This window comes from Lagenorhynchus albirostris, chromosome 5 (genome assembly GCF_949774975.1).
Source record: "Lagenorhynchus albirostris chromosome 5, mLagAlb1.1, whole genome shotgun sequence".
NCBI classification, from domain to species: domain Eukaryota; kingdom Metazoa; phylum Chordata; class Mammalia; order Artiodactyla; family Delphinidae; genus Lagenorhynchus; species Lagenorhynchus albirostris.
In genome coordinates this window covers 75,468,280-75,488,513 of record NC_083099.1, presented here as the reverse complement: position 1 = coordinate 75,488,513, position 20,234 = coordinate 75,468,280, and the positions used below count along the sequence as shown (strand labels likewise).

General features: G+C 48.7%; 1 protein-coding gene across 1 annotated transcript in view; it reads right to left on the bottom strand.

Moving 5' to 3' along the window:
• The window catches only part of ITGB5 (integrin subunit beta 5), a 110,603-nt gene that overhangs the window by 81,449 nt on the left and 8,920 nt on the right, over nucleotides 1–20,234 (bottom strand). Inside the window, exons 2-3 of the mRNA XM_060150446.1 lie at nucleotides 19,517–19,602; nucleotides 8,801–9,005 (exon numbers count right to left, since the gene is read on the bottom strand). Coding sequence (XP_060006429.1) covers nucleotides 8,801–9,005; nucleotides 19,517–19,602 — 291 coding nt within the window. The remainder of the gene's footprint in view (nucleotides 1–8,800; nucleotides 9,006–19,516; nucleotides 19,603–20,234) is intronic.

The window sequence follows — 20,234 nt, the reverse complement described above, 5'->3', positions numbered from 1 at the left end:
TCTGTTCAATCCCATGGCCTCTTTACAAGGTCTCCTGTATTTTGTTACTTGTGCCCTTCCCCCAAGTTTCCAGGTATACCTTCTTTAATCCAGAATCCACTTCCACCTTTTGCGGGATTACGAGCAATTACGGATGAACACTTTAGGACCAGGAAACAGGGAACTAGCTTGGATTCAGGGAGGCTGGAAGGCACCCATGGGAGGGAAGTGGACATTAGCCTCAGAAAGCAAGAGCTGGGCTGGAATCCGGACCTTGTCACCAAGAGCTCAAGGCCTCAGGCTCCTTTCAACTTGCTGCTCAGTTTCTGGATCAGTAAAATGGGGAGGATGCTAATTATTGTGGGTATTGAGGAGACAGCATATAAACACCATACAAATGCTTCTACACAAGAAAAACTTCGGCCTCAGTTCCCCTGAAAGTCAATTATTAAAGCAATTTCCTGTGGAGCTAAAAAGAGAGACAGAACATTCTGCCAAAAACTTGAGTGTGAATGGCTAACGGCCTTGGGTATTATATTTAACTCCAAATTTTCCAGACATGAAGGCAAAGAGGGAAACGAGATGTGGTACATAGGTCTCTTTGTATACTAAGGGGTTATCTATTCTGAAGTAAGAAATCTCGTCATTAAATTCTAAGAGAAATTGATCACTACAACACACACACACCTCCCCATAGGGAGGCTGCAAATGGTTAAAATATATATATATATATTTCTCTCCCAGTTTTCCAAGAAGGGAGGGGTATAAGAAAAGGGGTAATATCATTAATGTTTGGAATGAGGGTTTATGGCTACCTTATCTATGCTGGATTTTAAATGCTACAAACTCCTCAGTGGGCCTTGGCAATAATTGAATGTTCTGTCAGTGTAATAGGGAAGAACCTTGTTATTCTACTACAAGTTAATCACTAAAGGGATGTTGCCTATAAGACTAAATTATACATATTGACCCATCTCTGGGAACCCTGCCTCCCAGGTAATGAGCATTAAGCTAAAATACCTTTGTTTAGCTCACAGGAAACATCCTGACCAGGCCTACCTGTGATTAGCTGCAAGAAGGAAGAAATTAACACATCCCCTTCCAAGTCCGGCAGGAACCAGGCCCTTACCCACCTCCCCTGTTAGTATTAAAGAAGCCAGAATTCTAACTCAGGGAAGATGGTTCTTTGAGACGCTAGTCTACCATCTCCTCGGTCTGCTGGCTTTCCAGATACAGTTGCTATTCCTTGCCCCAGCAACTCGCCTCTCAATTTACTGGCCTGTTATGCCGTGAGCAGTACGAGCTTGGACTCAGTTACATCAGCAGATTTTGGAGGGACTGACATCTCTGGACCAGTTCTCAGCGAGGGTGCTAAGCACGGGAATTAAGCTACAGTGCCGCAACTCCCCCACCGAGGGAGCCCCCGTGGTTAGCTGACTGAAGGTGAAACTGCTGCTGCACGCCAGGGGCGCCCTATGCCGGGAGAGGGTCTGGGGCATGTTCTCCATCTTTGGGTACACTTCCAGAACCATGCACACTCAACAATACCTCCAGCCACCCAGTTCTGCACCACCCGAGACTTTTTTTTTAATCATAACGACAACATTTCCTTTTTTTCGTTTTTTTTCATTTATTTTTGGCTGTGTTGGGTCTTCATTCCTGCATGCAGGCTTTGTCTAGTTGCGGTGAGCAGGGGCTACTCTTCATTGCAGTGCATGGGCTTCTCATTGCAGTGGCTTCTCTTGTTGCGGAGCACGGGCTCTAGGCGTGTGGGCTTCAGTAGTTGCAGCACACGGGCTCAGTAGTTGTGGCTTGCGGGCTCTAGAGCACAGGCTCAGTAGTTGTGGCGCATGGGCTCAGTTGCTCCGCGGCATGTGGGATCTTCCCGGACCAGGGATCAAACCCGTGTCCCCTGCATTGGCAGGCGGCTTCTCAGCCACTGTGCCACCAGGGAAGACCCCACCCGAGACTTTAAACCAGTCGCCACCTCTCGTGAGTCCAGGAGAGTGAGAGCCGGGCTCACCTTCACTGTGGACACTTGATCTGTGCCAGTCTCTGGTGACACCACCCAGCCCACGTATCCCCCTCCTCCCTCTCCATATAAGACCCCCTTACAGGGACTTCCCTGGTGGCGCAGTGGTTAAGAATCCGCACAGGGGACACGGGTTTGAGCCCTGGTCCAGGAAGATCCCACATGCTGCGGAGCAACTAAGCCATGAGCCACAACTACTGAGCCTGCACTCTAGAGCCCATGCGCCACAATTACTGAGCCCATGAGCCACAACTACTGAGCCCACGAGCCACAACTACTGAAGCCCGTGCGCCTAGAGCCCGTGCTCCGCAACAAAGAGAAGCCACCACAATGAGAAGTCCACACACCGCAATGAAGAGTAGCCCTTGCTTGCTGCAACTAGAGAAAGCCCGCGTGCAGCAACGAAGACCCAACGCAGCCAAAAACAAATAAACAAATTTATTTAAAAAAAAAAAAAAAAAAAGATCCCCTTACAGGCTCGTCTCCTCCTGTGGCTGCAGCCCTCCTGTCTGGAACCATCCCCCATAACCCCCGCCTCAGGACAAGCAGCAGGATCAGAGAGATAGGATAAAGCAAACCCCAAAGAAAACCTGATCAGGGACTTCCCCGGTGGGCCAGTAGTAAAGAAACCGCCTCACAATGCAGGGGACGGGAGTTCGATCCCTGGTTGGGGGAACTAAGATCCCACATGCTGCGGGGCAATAAGCCCATGCGCCACAACTACTGAGCTCGCGGGCCTCAATTAGAGAGCCCGTGTGCCACAAACTACAGAGCCCAAGCGCTCTGGAGTCCACGTGCCACAACTAGAGAGAAGCCCACACACAACGAAGAGCCTGCGCACTGCAACGAAAGATCCTGCATGCCTCAAAGAAGATCCCACATGCTGCAGCTAAGACCCGACATAGCCAAATAAATAAATATTTTTAAAAAAGAAGAAGAGAAAAGCTGATCACCTCACATCTGTGAGGAGGAAGCTTCTCCTGCAAGCAGCCCCTCCCACGTCCTGCTGGTTTTTCCTGCTTTCAACGCACCCAGCCCCAGCTGTATTTCACAAAGAATTCCTGCCACTGCTGGGTTCCTAAGAGTAGATTCTCCCACCATAATCAATAGCAACAGCATTCCCTCTGAAATGTATTTTTAGAGGTTTCTTCTGTCTGCCCTTCAATAAAAAGTGAAAAGTGAGCTTTTTCCTTAGGAACATATACCAGATGACAAACATTACCAGAAAATGAAAGTAGAGAATTCTAGCAACAACTTTTGGGTTTTTTAAGATTGATTTTTGTTCAAATATTAAGACAAAGTAGTGTCTCAACAAATAAATACTCCCGCTATCCCCAATATAAGTAGTTTTTTGATTCCCTAGAATTATACTTCTGTGCTAGAAATTGAAAGAAACATTAAAATCAGCTATGTTAAAAATGGACTACAGGGCTTCCCTGGTGGCGCAGTGGTTGAGAGTCCGCCTGCCGATGCAGGGGACACGGGTTCGTGCCCCGGTCCGGGAAGATCCCACAGGCCGCGGAGCGGCTGGGCCCGTGAGCCATGGCCGCTGAGCCTGCGCGTCCGGAGCCTGTGCTCCGCAATGGGAGAGGCCACAACAGTGAGAGGCCCGCGCACCGCAAAAAAAAAAAAAAAAAAAAAAAAAAAAAAGGACTACAGCTGAGCAGGGAATTAGGGGCCTAGTGCACAACTTATAAGACTTATCATCCAGCTCTCTGTTCACTACAGCAGAAGGCAATTAGTACCCGGAATTAAATCCAGACCCAGAAGCAAAGAACTACCTCACTGGCTGCCCTGCTGTACCAAACACCACTCCCCACCTCAGAATTCTGACACTTGACAGATGGAACCATCAGGAGAGTTACTGGCCTTCACAGTGTCTGACCCCAAGCAATTAGGGCTTGGCACTTCTAGTTTCCTTGAAAATAGTCTTATCTTAGTTCAGGCTGCTGTAACAAGTACCGTGGACTAAGTGGCTTACAATCAACAGAAATTTATTTCTCACAGTTATAAAGGCTGTAAGTCCGAGATCAGGCCAGCGTGGTCAGGTTCTGGCGAGAGCCCTCTTCTGGGTTTCACACTACAGACTTCTTGCCGAAGGGGGGAAGCACCCTCCAGGGTCTTGAGGGTTTTTGGGTTTTGTTTTGATAGCACTAATCCCATCCATGAGGGCTCCACCCCGTGACCTCTCAAAGGCCCCCCTTCATTTCCTAATACCATCACATTGGGAGTCAGCTAGAATTTCAACATATTCAGTCTATAGCAAAGCACTATCCATCCATCATCAAGTCTTTTGAAGTGTGCATTGTCAGTCTGGGTAGTAGAAGCAACACCTAAGTCAGGTACTTGCCATCTCCAACCAGAACGTGGGAGAGGGGAGAAAAGCAGCATAGATGAGGGCTGGCAGGAAGCCCATATCAAAAGCAACCAATCACCTGCAGTTTAGTCAACAGTATGATACCCAGGTCAATTTCCTGGCTTTGATTACAAACTCTGGTTATCATTGGGAAAAGCTGAGAAGGGTACACAAGAACTCTATAATTTTTGCAACTCTAAAATTACTTCAAAATAAAACATTAAAAAAAATGTTTAAGCTACCAATCAGAGGTCACTTTTTAACAGGCTAAGGGATTGAAGCAAATAAAGACTTAAGGAAACCTTTTCTAACTGCTCCACCTCTAGCTTTTTACCATTTCAATATGCTTTACAGTTTACGTCCTTTCGTAAGGATTTTATACCCTTTGTTAAGGTTTTTTTAAGATTGTTATCCTGACATACAGTTTCCAGGACTGGAAACAAAATGGAAAACATGATCTTGTGTTTATACAAAATCTTGCTTAAAGTTTGGCAGTTCCTGAAAAAGTTAAACATAGAATTACCATATGATCCAGCAATTCCACTCCTAGCTATATAATCAAGATTATTGAAAACATATGTCCACACAAAAACGTGTACATAAGTGTTCACTGCAGCATTAGTCATAATTGTCACAAAGTGGAAACAGCCCAAATACCCATCCACTAAAACGTGGTGTATCTATAAATATACAATGGAACATTATTTGGCCATAAAAAGGAATGAAGTCCTGATACATGCTACAACATCAATGAATCTTAAAAACATTTTGCTTAAGTGAAAGAAGCCAGACATAAGAGACAACATATTATATGATTTAAATGAAATGTCCAGAGTTAGCAAAACCTCAGAGATAGAAAAATAGATTAGTGGATGTCGGGGGCCGAAAATGGCGTGGAGGCAGAGGATAGGAGTGACTATTAACGGGTACAGGGTTTCTTTTCGAGGTGATGAAAATGTTCTGGAATTAGATAGTGGTGATGTTGTAACCACCTTGCAAGTACACTACAAACCACTGAATTGTATACTTCAAAATGGTGAATTTTACAGTATGTGAATTACATCTCAACTTAAAAAAAAACAAAGCAAAACAAAAAATTCTGCTTAAGGTAGAGGAAAACTTTTCTTTCTTTTTTATCCAGGCTTATCCCGGAACAATTAACTTTGCCTTGGTGAAGTACCTCACATATTGTGCTGAAGCTTGTCCTTGACTAGTCTGGCATGAGGCTAGTAAAGTGCTACACTTCATTCAACAAATACCTATTATGAGGTATTGGGGAGCAGGGCAAAGGAGGAGACAGGAAAGCGTTCCTAAAAATACGCAATGGAAAAACCAATCGTTACATACCTGAATGCCTTCCTGAGTCACGGGGGTGTTGCCCTGAAGTAAGTACCCGCTTGGTAAACTGAAAATGTTGTTAATGGCAACAGACCATTCTCCCCTTTCCCCAAATAAATATCTGCGGTTTGACTGTCCTTCTCTTTATAATTACTGAAATTTTCAAAATGTGAAGAGGCATCATGGGCTTCAAGCGCTTCTAGATTTGAGAAACATGTTCACAAGGCTCTAGACCTCTAGGAATTCAGATTATCATGTGATCTCCTCCTAAGTCTTCATCTCTACAGACTGAAACACCCTCAGAGCTTGGGTGCGTCTCCACAGGGCAGCCAGCCCCTCCTTCACCTTGACGGCCACAGCAAAGCGCTCTCCATCACCGTACCTTCCGTAGGACCAGAGCTGCACACAGCACTCGCATCACGATTTTGTATAAACACAGGATCATGTTTCCCATTTATTTCCAATACTGGAAACTGAATCATAATGCTTAGCGAGAGATTTGACTATACCAAATAAGACTGATTTCTTTCTTTAATCGAGTATACGTTAAGCTTCATGCATAAATAAGCATTGTGCATAAACTTCATGAGAACTTTGAGAACTCTGTCCAAGGAGGGTGCCCTCAATCAAGTCACTTCTTTGGGGGCTGTTTTAAAAGCCAGTTGATAAGTCAAAGCAAACAGTCTCTCTGCCTCAGAGCCACACCTGAATTCTGATTTTGAAAACTGGAATTGAAACTGTGACATCTCTGATTCTGTGTTGACCTCCAACTCTTCCCTAAATTAAATCTACCCTAAAGAATAAGGATTTGCCACCATGAAGAATGTTTCTTGGAGAGAACACCACAGGGTCAGAGTAATTCTAGATGAGCAGTTGCAAAAGTAAAAACCTCCCTCGCTGATGACCCTCAAACTCTAACTCTTCTGGACGTGTTAATTTTGGTCCTTGTTTCCAAAAATTAAGTGAAAACAGTATACAATAATAAATACATTGTTAGTATATGAGAAATATGAACACATATACAAAGACAGAAGATCTAGTAAGAATGAAAAATAGTGTTAAAGTGAAGGACTTTAAGAATTTTCTTGAAGTGACTGTTACGCCGTTAGGTTAAAAAGGAAAACACACCCTTGATGTTAGTTGTAACCATTCTTATCATACACTGTGTTCTGATATATTAATAGTCTACAACAACGCCTATGTCCCCTTCTAGGTCAGAGCCCTTGACCCTGAGCCTGACTCCACGTAGGGAGAGGCAGTCATCTTCCCCCCGGAGGATACCATCGGACATTGGCTCACAGAAAGCTTCCTCTTCTCTACCCACTCACACAGCTTTGTAAGGGCTCCCTTCTCTCTCTCAACTTGGAATCTCACTAAACAAAAGGCGAAGTGTCCCTTCCAGTGAGATGACTTGTGAAAACAGTTACTTCAGCTAATCCCAGCACTAATCCCTGGGCCATCCAGCAGTTTATGTTGCTCTACGCCACTTACACCCTTCTTCTGTTTCTTATTTCCAAGACAATTCAATAAGCAAAATACAACAGTTCTCAAATACACACAGTGACTCAGAGTTCTTTCTAACGACAACAAGAAGAACAGGCGATACTAAGAGCTTAAGACGTGCAGGGCTGTGCTCGATCCATTTCTGAGACATGAGAATCTCTACCCAAATCTAGACGTGGCTGACTCCAAAATCGGCATCTTGGCCATTGCTCTTTGAAAACAATAATTTAAAGCTCTTCAAGTACATTTATACAAAAAGTCTCATTTAAGCCCCTGAACAGGGCTGTGAGGAATGAAGGTGACAAAGGCCCTGAGACGCTAAGGAGTAGAGCAGCTTGCCCAGGACCCCTGAGCTAGGCACAGAGCCAGAACCAGAACCTAGGACGGCCAACTAGATCCCTCATCTTCCCACTGACCCAGCCGCCCTGAAGTCTAAACAAACCACCTGGAAATAGTTATTGCCAGTGGTTTCCTAGACAATGAGAAAGAAGAAAAGGCTAAAAATCAATGGGATTTGGGAAAAAAGCTGCCTTCTCTCAACAATGTGATACTTTCTCATTTGGCCACATTCACATCCTCCCTTGACATCGCAAGGGACCTAATAGGTAGAATACAAAACGACAAAAGTGGTGAGCTAGAAACAACCATGAGCTGTGCGACCACAAAAACTCAATATTGAGTCAGGTTCGCTGCTCTGACCGGGAGCCCTTGAGCACACAGCTCCTCAGGTGTAAAGTTACATCAGCTACCTTCGGGTAGGTCACGTAACAGGCACAGAGTAGGTGTGCAAAAACTGTCAGTTCCCTTATACCACAATCAACTCCAGGGCTGGCAGAGGCTCCAGGGTCACAAAAAAAAAAAAAAAAATCTCTACTCTGCAAGTTCGTCCCTTCAGAATGTCACTGATTCAAATGGAATTTGCTGACAGGAAAAAATACTTTCTCCTGGCAGTAGTACGTTCCCCGAGAAACTTGCATTAACTAGGGAGTAAACATACCAGCATCCTCCCACGAAAAACAAGAACATTATTCACAGTAGTCAAAAGGTGGAAACAATCCAAGAGCCCGTCGATGGGTGAACGGATAAACAAAATGTGTCTATACGTACAATGGAGGATTACTCAGCTTGAAAAGGAAGGAAATACTGGTACGTGCTACGTCATGGATGAGACGGACAAATATATGTGAGTCCACTTCTATGAGGTACCTGGAGTAATCAGATTCACAGAGACAGAAAGCGGAAGGGCGGTTGCCGGGGGCTGGTGGGGGAGGGAGGGAGGGGTTAGTGTCTAATTGGTACAGAGTTTCAGTTTGGGATGACAAAAAAGTTCTGGAAATGGAGAGTGGTGATGGCTAGACAACACTGTGAGTATACTTAACGCCACTGAACTACACACTTAGAAATGGTTAAAATGGTAAATGGTACGTTACATATATTTCACAACTTTTTTAAAATAGCAAAGATACTCTGATCATCCCCAAAGGCCCTGGACTCTGCTTCCTGGGGTCTGGGCCACACCTCACCACTGCCCCCCTCCCTGGCCCGGCTCATCTTTCCACCATCTTGAACAGGTCCACCCCAAGGGCACTCACCGGGCCGCAGGTTCACCGTGACCTCCTGCGGCGTCATCTGGATGACGTCTGACCCCGCGGGGCTGGAGCCCTTGCTGCTGAGAGGCAGGCTCCGAAGGACCTGGGTGCTGCTGACCGGACTCTCAAACTCGCCGCCACAGCCGTTCCTGACCAGGTTTGCCTTGAAGTCGCACCGGGAGGTGACCGACCGCAGGCTGCCGAAGTCCTGGAGGTGTGGAAACAGGGGAAGAGGGCAGGAGGCGGTCAGAGCAGCTCCAGGACACCTCAGGCTGTAGTCTCATCACCACCCTGCGACCTGAGACCCTCTACATTCCATTTCCTAAAAGCGGACAAAACAAAAACTCCGCCAAGTGCCTCACCAAGCATCATGAGGATTAAGTGAGGTGTCGGATGTGAAAGCATTTTGCAAGGTGTAAACACGCACAGTAAAAATGTTTGGTCTCGTTATTTTAATGGTCAAAAACGCTCCTTTAAAAAAATGTGCCTGTCTACACGATAAGCAGGAGAAAATAACTGATATGGTCAAAAGTTGCATCACTAAAAATTTTTGAAAGATACCATATAAGTGGCCAAGTAGTCATCACTCAGGCAACCAAGAGTTAACGTCTGAGCTGTTCCCTCATCTAGCATATGCAGACACAACCATTCTGGAGAGCGAGGCGGTGCCTTTTGAGCCCTTGGTCCCCTCCTAGGAATTTATCACCAGAAAATTATCAAAAGGAAAGCAAAACTCTCTAAGATATATACTGCATGTTCCTCAGAATAGCACAATCATAAACTTGAGCCAAAATCCCTAAACCAGAAGGAAAACATGGTTTATCACCTCAATAGATGGTACGGCCATCACAAATAGTTATGAAGACTAAGCAGAAATTTCAAAACATTAAGGAAAAAAAATCAGAAAATAGAGTGGTATCTGCATCAGGATGCCAAAGAAAAATGAAAAATTAAGATAGTTGAGGTGCTAGGGGAGAGGGAATAAAATGATATTTTTCTTTTTCTCTTTACTGTTGTTTAAACAATAAAGCCACATTGATAAGAAACATCTTTCTTTTCTTCAGTTGGATTTAGGAGAAGGCTGTGCACCAGGATGACCCACCCTAGTTTGGGGCACTAGGAGTTTGGGCCATTTACTTTAAAATGAAATTATATACTTTGTTATAAAGTAAGATACCTGTAAGCAGTGATTGTTTTCCAGTAAGGGGGTTTTCAATGGCAAAGCAAACCCATTCACTGCTGGATGTAGAGAAGAAGATCCCCTCTTCCAGCTGGTTGCACTGGAGCAATGGCTGGAGGAGTTAGATGCTCCCTCTTCCTCCCGCCACTGTAAACACTTTGCCAAAGCGCCTCAGATGAGTCAAGAGTCCGCTGACCGCAGAGGGACTCCCCTCCCCCCTTCATCATGGTCTAGGATGCCCCAAGACCAGTCAGTGCCCACTGGGGCCTTTGCAAGGTTCAAGACCAAGAAGTCAAGAAGACTCTGCAGTATTTTTAAGTAAAACCAGATGTGTTGTTCTGGGCCTCTGTGATTTTGGTTTTTCGTTTGCTTATACCTGAATTTTTTTTTTTTAATTTTGTCTATTGAACTCTTGACATGACGGGAGATCTTGCATGTCAACAACCTCGGGACTGCACCGTAAATATAAATGGCTCCACAGACACTTGTGGAACAGGGTGAGAACAATGATTATTGTAGAAATTACAAGATTCCAAAGCTGAGGTTTCTAAACTGGGTTCCGAACAGTCTAGCTTGGCTCTGAGGAAGCAGTAAAAACCTCCCAGGAATAGCAGAAAGGAGAGGTAACTTCCTGAGGGCCTTACAGGTATGAGACTGCTGTCTTGAGCTGTGTGAAGCACAGGGTGAATTAGCTGTCCAGAGCTGAAAGGGCTTAGGGGTTCGCCTGCTCAGAGCGTACGTGGCTAGAGAATTTCTCAACTTCTTGCCAGCATGCTGGCCTTGCTGCCAGCTCCCCCAATTCCACGGAGCTGGCTGTCCTCCACCCAGTTCCGATTGTCAAAGTGCACCTGTCTCCACCAGACCAGTGCACATCCCCTCCCCCACGCCACCAGGCTGAGGAAAGCATCTTCAGTCTCCCGGGGGCGATGGAAACCCCTAACGGCCCTCCCCTTGGTCTGAAGCAGCCTGCATTCCAGAATAGACTAGGTCACAGAGCCAATCTGTTTCACCCTAAGCAGGAGGCAGCTACATAATTCCTCACCACAGCCTCAGCCATTCACGTCATCAAAATCATTCCCTAGGGCTTCCCTGGTGGCGCAGTGGTTGAGAGTCCACCTGCCGATGCAGGGGACACGGGTTCGTGCCCCAGTCCAGGAAGATCCCACATGCCGTGGAGCGGCTGGGCCCGTGAGCCATGGCCGCTGAGCCTGCGCATCTGGGGCCTGTGCTCCGCAACGGGAGAGGCCACAACAGTGAGAGGCCCGCGTAACACACACACACACACACACACACAAAAATCATTCCCTAATGCCTGGACACCTTCACCAGCAATGAACTTCGTCCAAGCTTCCCAGTCAATATGCTCAAAGGCCGTTTTTGATAGGCAGTACCAGTCCCTGAGGCAGGACTTGTACAGGGCCACTTGCTGCTCAGGGAAGATGTACCTGCTGGGCTCCTCAGGAGACTTGAAGTCCAGGACGTGCCTCCCAAACCTGAAGAACTGAGAGGCAGCCACAGAGTGCCAATTACAACCTTGTTTGTGTAGCTGGCTTTCCTGATTGTGCTCTGGGGCTTCTTTATTCTCTAGGATGTTAGGAGCAAAGCCCTCTTCATGCCCCTCATTGGTAACAGCTTTCCCTTCATTCTCCTTAGTAACATTCTTCAAGGTGGTAGCAACCCTCCACTCCAATGCACGTGGCTTCCATGAAGTTTGCTGCACCAGCAGGAAAGACCGTGAACTCCTGTCACCCAGCTGCCAGCGTGAGAACCACCACTGAGAACATTCAAACTGCCAGTTGCAGGATGACTTCAGAAGTGCCTACCACTCAGCAATGTGACAGTACGGGGGGCCCACTTCTCAGCAGCTCCAGCGGCACAGGCAGTAAGGGACAGCCTACTATGGCACTCATACCAAACTCAGACTTGGCCTCAGGGCCATCCATTTCTATCAGGTTTGCCAACCTTCTCCTGTTTCACAGAGTTCAGTTGCTTGCTACCTGGGGAAGCCCCAGTGGTTTCACTGATGTGCTTGAGAACCTTTGAGACGCCTTTATTTACTGAGTCCTGTCACTGTCCCAGGTCTTTAGGGCCTCAAAGACACTGGCTGAGGTACCTCTGGGCATGGAAGTCTGGAGAACCTTCTGAGAGTAAGGCAGCTACCTCGATATCAATCAAGGATCCCCACAACAGTTGAAGGTCTCTCCGGCATGCAGTCTGAAAATAGCCATGACTGACTTCTAGCATAGGCTCTTGCTGCCCAAGAAAGGGACGGAGAACACTGCAGACCCTGCAGGGAGTGGTAACCCCACCAGCCCAAGGGCTTTCCCTCTATTCCCCTCCTCTAGTTCCTCTCCAGATATTTTAATTTTGAATAAGGATGGATGCATATTTAAAGAAAGGAACCAAAACCACAAAGACCAGGGGCATATATTGTGACAGTTATGACCTTCCAGGTTCACACATGGTATAAATAAAGACAAGGCCTCGATACCACCATGTCCAAGCTTCGAATTCAGTGAATGCAGAGGCCCCAAATTATAAACCCTTGGAGGAAAGGAAGGCTCGTGATTAAGAAAATCCTCCTCTCATGAGCGACACCCTGAAGTCTGATGTGCTAAGAGCCTTCAGATCCCAGAGACCTGACACCTGACCCTCTGCCAGGTGTCAGAACACAGCAAGTTCCAGGGGGAAGGGACCTCGGATGCATCATCTGGTGCCAGCCCCTCACTTCTACAGAGGAGGAATCAGAAGCCCACACGCCTAAGTCCACGCGTATGTTCTCCTGAGAAGTGTAAGTGCCTCCGGCCTCAGCTTTCTGAAAGCAAGCTCAGTGTTCTTCTCAGCCAAGGTCACGGCTGAATTCCAGAGCGGGAAACTGACTCTGGGCCCCCACACTCCATCCCTCTGAATTTAGTATTTCCCTGCTGCCTCAGGTGCTGAGCTCTTCCTGCCACCGATCAAACTTGGAGGGTAAATAGCCACTTGATGCAGAAAAACAGGTACGAGTCTTCATCTCAACACGGAAAAATGGAAACTACTTTCAGGATGGGCTCTCACGGGGCAGCTCAAATGCTCACAGGTGCTTACGGCTCCGTGCCAGAAGAGGTTTCAGTTCGTGAAGGAAGCATCTGTCCGTGGTCTCCAGAAACACCGTCACGAACCCTCCAAAGGGCTCACGAGGGAAGGGTAACTACACGACAGGCAAGTTACCAAGAGAAGCAACAGAATGCACACGGGAACTTGAAATACCTTGCAGGGCTTTTAGTCACTAAGCGGTCATAATACAAGAAAGAAAAGGGAGGCCTTCCAAATGTAGATGGCTTTAACTTTTGTTCCGACACTGGAGCTCGTTCGGAGTTGTTACCACCTGGCCCTCTCTGCTCCCTCCATCGCCTATTACACGGAGGATATAATGAGGTCTACTGTTCACTGTACACTGAACTCCCCTACGTTTTGTTAATCAAAAACCTCCCTCCTGGGCTTCCCTGGTGGTGCAGTGGTTGCGAGTCCGCCTGTCGATGCAGGGGACGTGGGTTCGTACCCCGGTCCGGGAAGATCCCACATGCTGCGGGGCAGTTGGGCCCGTGAGCCATGGCCGCTGAGCCTGCGCGTCCGGATCCTGTCGCTCCACAACGGGAGAGGCCACAGCAGTGAGAGCCCCGCGTACTGGAAAAAAAAAAAAAAAAAAAAAAACCTCCCTCCTGCGCCCAAGGCCCCCGTGGCCAGGGCACTCGGTTTGTCCGCCTGTGCCACTCTGGTCATCGCGTCCTCTGGGCGCCTCGCTGCCTGCTGCGGAAACAAACAGCAGGGTGGAAGAGTTGAGAAACTGCAGGCCTGGGGGAAGAGGAACCCAAGCAGGAAAGGGGGCAGACTGCCGGATCCTGGGATGAGGGGGAAGAAGTCGCAAACTGGTGAACAGGCAGAGAGCCGGGCAGAGGCACGGAGCCAGCTGCTCTCTGGGCTTCGGCCCTGGCTCGATGCAGCCCTTGTGGATTAGGGGGCAGGGGAGGGAAGCAGAAGGTTAAGGGATGACAGACTGAACTCTGTGCACCATCAACACACCCCCACGTGGCCTGCCTGCCTGGGGGAGGGGGAAATCCCTGTCAGCTTCCGCTCGGCTCCCTTAATGCACTGGACAAATGTTCACGAAGCACCTGCAAGAGGCCGAGATGCTTCTTTCAGGACCGCAGAGAGATGCTCTCCATAGATCTGTATTTTATCGTGAGCTGGGGCGGACGCTTATGTTTTTCATTCCTTCCCAGCTCAAAGGAGACTACAGGTCATGCGCCCTCCCTCTCCTTTCCCCAGCACGGTAATCTCCCAGGAGGCCCAGGCGGCCGGTCTTGCTTCCCAGCCTCTACTCTGTCTCCTTCCTCACATTCCCACCTCCAGTCCTACTGACCCCTTCATTCCTTCTCTCCACGTCCACCTCCAAGGCAAAGACCCTTCCCCGCGGCCCAGGTTCTCCATCTCCTCCCACGTCTGCCCCTACATCCACCATCCAAGCGCCCCAGGTCTCCCTGTTCTTGTCCCGCGGGATTCCACGGGGTGGCCATGACTGCCCGGTCCTTCTCCCTCTGGTTTCACAGCAGCCTGGACCGCTCACAGCAACATGGCCTCAGGTTGGCTCACGTTCACACCTCAAGAGCCTCCCTCACCCCCAACCCTGAGTGCCATCGCCCTGTCTGCCTCTGCCTCCACCGGGGCTCCCACAACCCTTCTTTCCGTGCAGGGCCGGGGGGACCACACGGCAGTCCTTCAGCCCCGCCCACTTCTCCCCAAACCTTGTCCTCTGTCCAGCACGCTGGCCTCCCTGCCCCTGGCACAGGCTGCTGGTCCACAAAGCCCCTTCCCCCTTCCTCCCCAGCACACAGCTAGGTTAAGTCTCCCAGCTCCTACTGCACTTAGGCTGAGGGATGTAAGTGGTTTCAGGTGAGAAAATGTGAGTGGAAATAACATGGGCTGTCCTGAGGCCTTGCCGTAAAAGCATTCACACGCATTCTTCCCCGCACACGGCTCTTCAGAGCTAGCTGGGTTGTGAGACTTACTCTCTTAGAGCAGAGACAAATGTCTACTTTTAAAAAATGAAGGACAAAATAGATAATAAGCTGCCAGAGTTTGCTGTATGTTTTACGCTGTGCAGTACAAACAGCACAGGGAGTGTTCAAGCTGGCCGAGAACAGCCCAGGGCTGTGATGAAGGACAGGAGACAGGGGCTGAGCTGTGTGGTAAAGACCAGCAGCATACCCTCCACTTCCTCCTCTAGGGTAAGGGAGAGTCTGGCAACTCTGGTCTTGAAGCCAGAGGGTAAGGTCTAAAGCAATGGTGCCGGGACTTCCCTGGTGGCACAGTGGTTAAGAATCCACCTGCCAAAGCAAGGGACACGGTTCGAGCCCTGATCCGGGAAGATTCCACATGCCGCGGAGCAACTCAGCCCGTGCGCCATTACTGAGCCCATGCGCCGCAACTACTGAAGCCCGTGCACTCTAGGGCCCATGTGCCGCAACTACTGAGCCCGCGTGCTGCAACTACTGAAGCCCACACACCTAGAGCCCGTGCTCCGCAACAAGAGAAGCCACTGCAATGAGAAGCCCGCGCACCACAACGAAGAGTAGCCCCTGCTCACCGCAACTAGAGAAAGCCTGCACGCAGCAACGAAGACCCAACACAGCCAAAAATAAATAAAATTTTTTAAAATATCCCCAAACACATTAAAAAAAAAATAAAACAGCAGTCCCCAGACTTCTTGGCACGAGGCACCGTTTTCGTGGAAGACAATTTTTCCATGGGGGGGGCGGGATGGCTCAGGCGGTAATGCGAGCGATGGGGAGCGGCTGATGAAGCTTCGCTCGCTGGCCCGCCGCTCACCTCCTGCTGTGCGGCCAGGTTCCTAACAGGCCACAGACCAGTACCGGTCCGTGGCCCAGAGCTTGGGGACCCCTTGTCTAAAGCCACCAGGGAAAATTAAGCCACAGTTAGAAAATGAAGACAGGAGAGCCAGGTTAACGGGGCCATACAGCAGACCCAGGCAGACAGAACCAGCATGAAGTGTGGAGACGGGGGGGGCGGCGGTGAGGGCACTGGTTGACTCAAACGCCACATCTGTGGGAGAATACAGTGACGAGAGGGGGGACTGGGGAGAGGAGATGGAATTAGGCTACAAGCAGTGTTAAATGCAGAGCAAGACGTCCCCACCCCCACCCCAAATAAATAAGGAAGCCATTGTGGGATCTGGAGCAGCGGGCTCCTGACGGAATGTGTTCGGGGTTAATCTGTGGCGGTATGCAGCCCCAGGGTGGCTAGCGGCGGATCAGTATCCACGGGAACACACTAGTTAGGGACCTGGCCCTCCACTCGGCACCAGCCCTCCAGCGCACACACGCCATGTGTTCTTGGCAGAAACCTCACTTCTGTGCTGATGTCCCAGGATTCACTGTTAAGGCACTCGGCCACACTTATCCTGTCTTGCTAAGAGGCAGGGGTTGATCAAAACTATTCCTGAATGCCCCAAACCCAGCTCTCTGAAACACACTCAGGCCATGGGGAAAGTTCACCTCCCAAGAGGATGGGAAGCCGCGTTCCCATGCAGGCATCACAGGAGGTTCTTCAGCCAAGATTGAGGCTATAAGCACAGAGCGAACCCAGGTGTGGGGCCAGGACAATGATGTGCTCCGCGAGATAACATCAGTCACTACCAGTATTGGGACGTCAGACTTGGGAAGTACTAGCACAGGAACGGAAGAGACCTAAAGTAGACAATGCAGCCCGGCTTCCTAATCGCACTGCCAACATTCCACTAGAAAATATCCGTAGATGACAAGGTTCAGGAGGCTTGGTTACTTAGCGGTCCCAGCCACAAGCCCTCTCATGAACTGATCTCATTTTGTACTCCCAAAATGCTGGAGGGGGAGAACTGTCATCTTCATTTTACATACCAAGAAAGTGACAATAGGGCTTCCCTGGTGGCACAGTGGTTGAGAGTCCACCTGCCGAGGCAGGGGACACGGGTTCGTGCCCTGGTCCGGGAGGATCCCACATGCCGCGGAGCGGCTGGGCCCGTGAGCCATGGCTGCTGAGCCTGTGTGTCCGGAGCCTGTGCTCCGCAACGGGAGAGGCCACAGCAGTGAGAGGCCCGGGTACCACAAAAAAAAAAAAAAATTTAAAAAAAAAAAAGAAAGTGACAATAAATCATGGTAAAACTGAGATTTAAACTTTCGTTTTCTAACTCCATGTCTTTTTAGCAGGCTTCTTTTATCAAATATGAATTCCTGCCAGATTCTTGGCCAGATCTGAAGATGAATAAGACAAAGATTCTCAAGGAGATGATAATTTAATTGGAAGCAGGCATGAAAACAAATGCACAGAATAAGAGGCTACAAGTGCGACAGAAGGAGGACGGACTACAGGGGAGACAAAGAGGTGGTCATGGCCTGTACGTGCAGACACGTAATAAACAGCCACTCAGTGAAATCCTTCCATCAATCTTACTGAGCAACTACTATGTGCCAGGCACCAGTCAGGGTGTGGGGGATCCAGCAGTGAAGAAACCAGATAAAACCACTGCCATAACATTCTGGTGGAGGGAGCTTACATTTTAATTTCAGATGGATGGATGGATGGATGGATGGACAGATGGATGGTTGGACAGATGGATGGATAGATGGTTGGGTGGACAGATGGATGGATAGATGGTTGGGTGGACAGACAGATGTGTCTGGGGGAAAACCATGGAAGTTTTCATGGAGTAGATGAGTCTTGAACTAACTTCTTTTTTTTAAATTTTTGGCTGTGTTGGGTCTTCATTGCTGTGCGCGGGTTTTCTCTAGTTGCAGTGAGCAAGGGCTACTCTTCATTGAGTGAGAAGCACAGGCTTCTCAGTGCGGTGGCTTCCCTTGTTGTGGAGCACGGGCTCTAGGCACGTGGGCTTCAGTTGTTGTGGTGCACGGGTTCAGTAGTTGTGGCGCACGGATTCAGTAGTTGTGGCACACGGGCTTGGTTGCTCCATGGCACGTGGGATCTTCCTGGACCAGGGCTCGAACCCGTGTCCCCTGCATTGGCAGGCGGATTCTTAACCACTGCGCCACCAGGGAAGCCCTTGAACTAACTCTTGAAAACTGAAGACAAGGTGTTGGTCAGGGAAAGGAGGTGAAAGCCGGGAAGGCCCTGCAAGAGAAGCAGCAGCACAGGGAAAACCATGAGGGTGTTCATCAGTCAGGACTCTCTGGGGACCTTCGAGTCATTCCCTGGGGCTAAAGTCTTGGGGGCAAGCAAGGGATGAAGGTGGGGAGGCAGGCAGGGGCTACAAAACTTGGATTTGTCATGCAGGTCATAAGGAACCAGTGAAAGGTTTTAAAGAAAGTTGATAACAAAGACAGTACAATTAAGCACAAATACGAGGGGTTCATATGTTGGGAAGAGTCCTCTCTCAAAGTAGCTTGTTTAGTAATCTTACTCTCTACTAGAAAAAATTCTAGAAGAGTCACATGGAAGAGGCAGTGTAGCCTAGAAGAGAGAGCCTGGGCTCGGAAGTCCAGGAAACCAGACTGAAACCCTAGCTTTGGAAAATGGTGTGGCCTTGAAACAGTCACTTCCCCGCTCTGAGACTGAGATTTTCATCAGTAAAATGGGTGTATTGCCACCCACCCGACAGAGCTGTCGTGCGGATTAGACATACGATATACGAAGTGTGTGGCATCTAGTAGGGGGTCCCCACACGATTGTTTTTAGCCATCAGCGGCTAAAGGAGTCCCTAGACTTCTGGAGTTGCATCATGGCGATGAGGTCTGGCCTCCCAGGAGCCATCCTTGGTCCTCCTGACAGGCACGCACACTGAACTGCAGAGGCTGAGGCAGCCCAAATGGCAAATCTTGGGTTCTTTTAAGAATAACTTTAATGGTTTACTAGTGCAGAGAGGGTTTGTGCTCCATGGTTCTAACAAGTTTAGAAAAGTGACCCAGAAATTTCCCCCAAGACAGGAGGGTTAGAAATTGAATATTTCCTGATGAGCCCACCAAGCACTGGTATTTGTATTGCTTTACGATAGCAATATGCCTATCACCACCCCAAACTTACATTCCTTCCTATAGGGTTTGAAGAAACATCAGCCATTGTTTTCAAATAAAATCATTTCACAGAGGCCAGTTCTTATTATTCATCCTCAGACAAGCCACTCCACAATGACTGGCATCCACCAATAGGCCACCCACCCAGGCATGTTTTAAATTGTTATGCAACAGACTCAGTTCACAAGCTCAGATCTTTTACCAAATTGCAGAAAACTATACAAGAGTCATAACTGGTTCCCCCACAAAAGGGAAGGAAGACCTTGCTTCCCCCAAACAGGATTAAAACATTCAACACTACCTAGAGACCCAACTTATAAAAAGGTAGCTTTTCTTTTCGTCATCGCCTTGGGAGAAAGAGGAAGAGGCAATTCGCAGAATCTGCACACTTTCTGCACAGTCAACTTGTGTGCTGTGGTGCAGCCCACGCCCTCCCCCACCCCCTCACAGCACTCCTCCCCTCCCCCTCCCACATACCTCTTTGGAGCACCAGGCACATTTTGGGTGGATTAGCAGACATTCTTCACAAGAGGTGGCACTTCCACTAGTGCATATGTTGAGACCTTCAAAGAAAGATAAAAATGCACCAATTAGTTTCTGGCCGTAACCTCTATTAATGAGGCTTTTGAATGGGGCGGGAGGAGGAGTCACTTCTTTTTTTTTTTTTACCAGGGGACCTCCGCGAGGCTGAGGAGTGCAAGGCCCCTGTGCTAACTGCAGGTGAAGGCTCACTGGCCAAAGCTAAAGACTGACAGTTTTTGAAGCACCCACCACGTGCACACTTGTGTTAGCAACTCCCATTCCTTCTGCTGCACCCACTTAGTTCCCACCACCTTCTCCAGTAACACAGCAGGTCCTGCCTCATTGAGGGGGAACAAGGCCCCTTTACACTTAGTCCAGCCAAAATGACAAAAATAGTACAAAAAGGAAAGAAAAAAAAAAACCGATCGATCTTCTTCAGGCATAAGAAAATCCTAAATCAGGTACTGTCACACCAAATCCACAGTGTACCAAAAGAAGCCAGCACAGCCCTTAAAGAAGAATACATCCCAGGGCTTCCCTGGTGGCGCAGTGGTTGAGAGTCCGCCTGCCGATGCAGGGGACGCAGGTTCGTGCCCCGGTCCGGGAGGATCCCACATGCCGCGGAGAGGCTTGGCCCGTGAGCCATGGCCGCTGAGCCTGTGCGTCTGGGGCC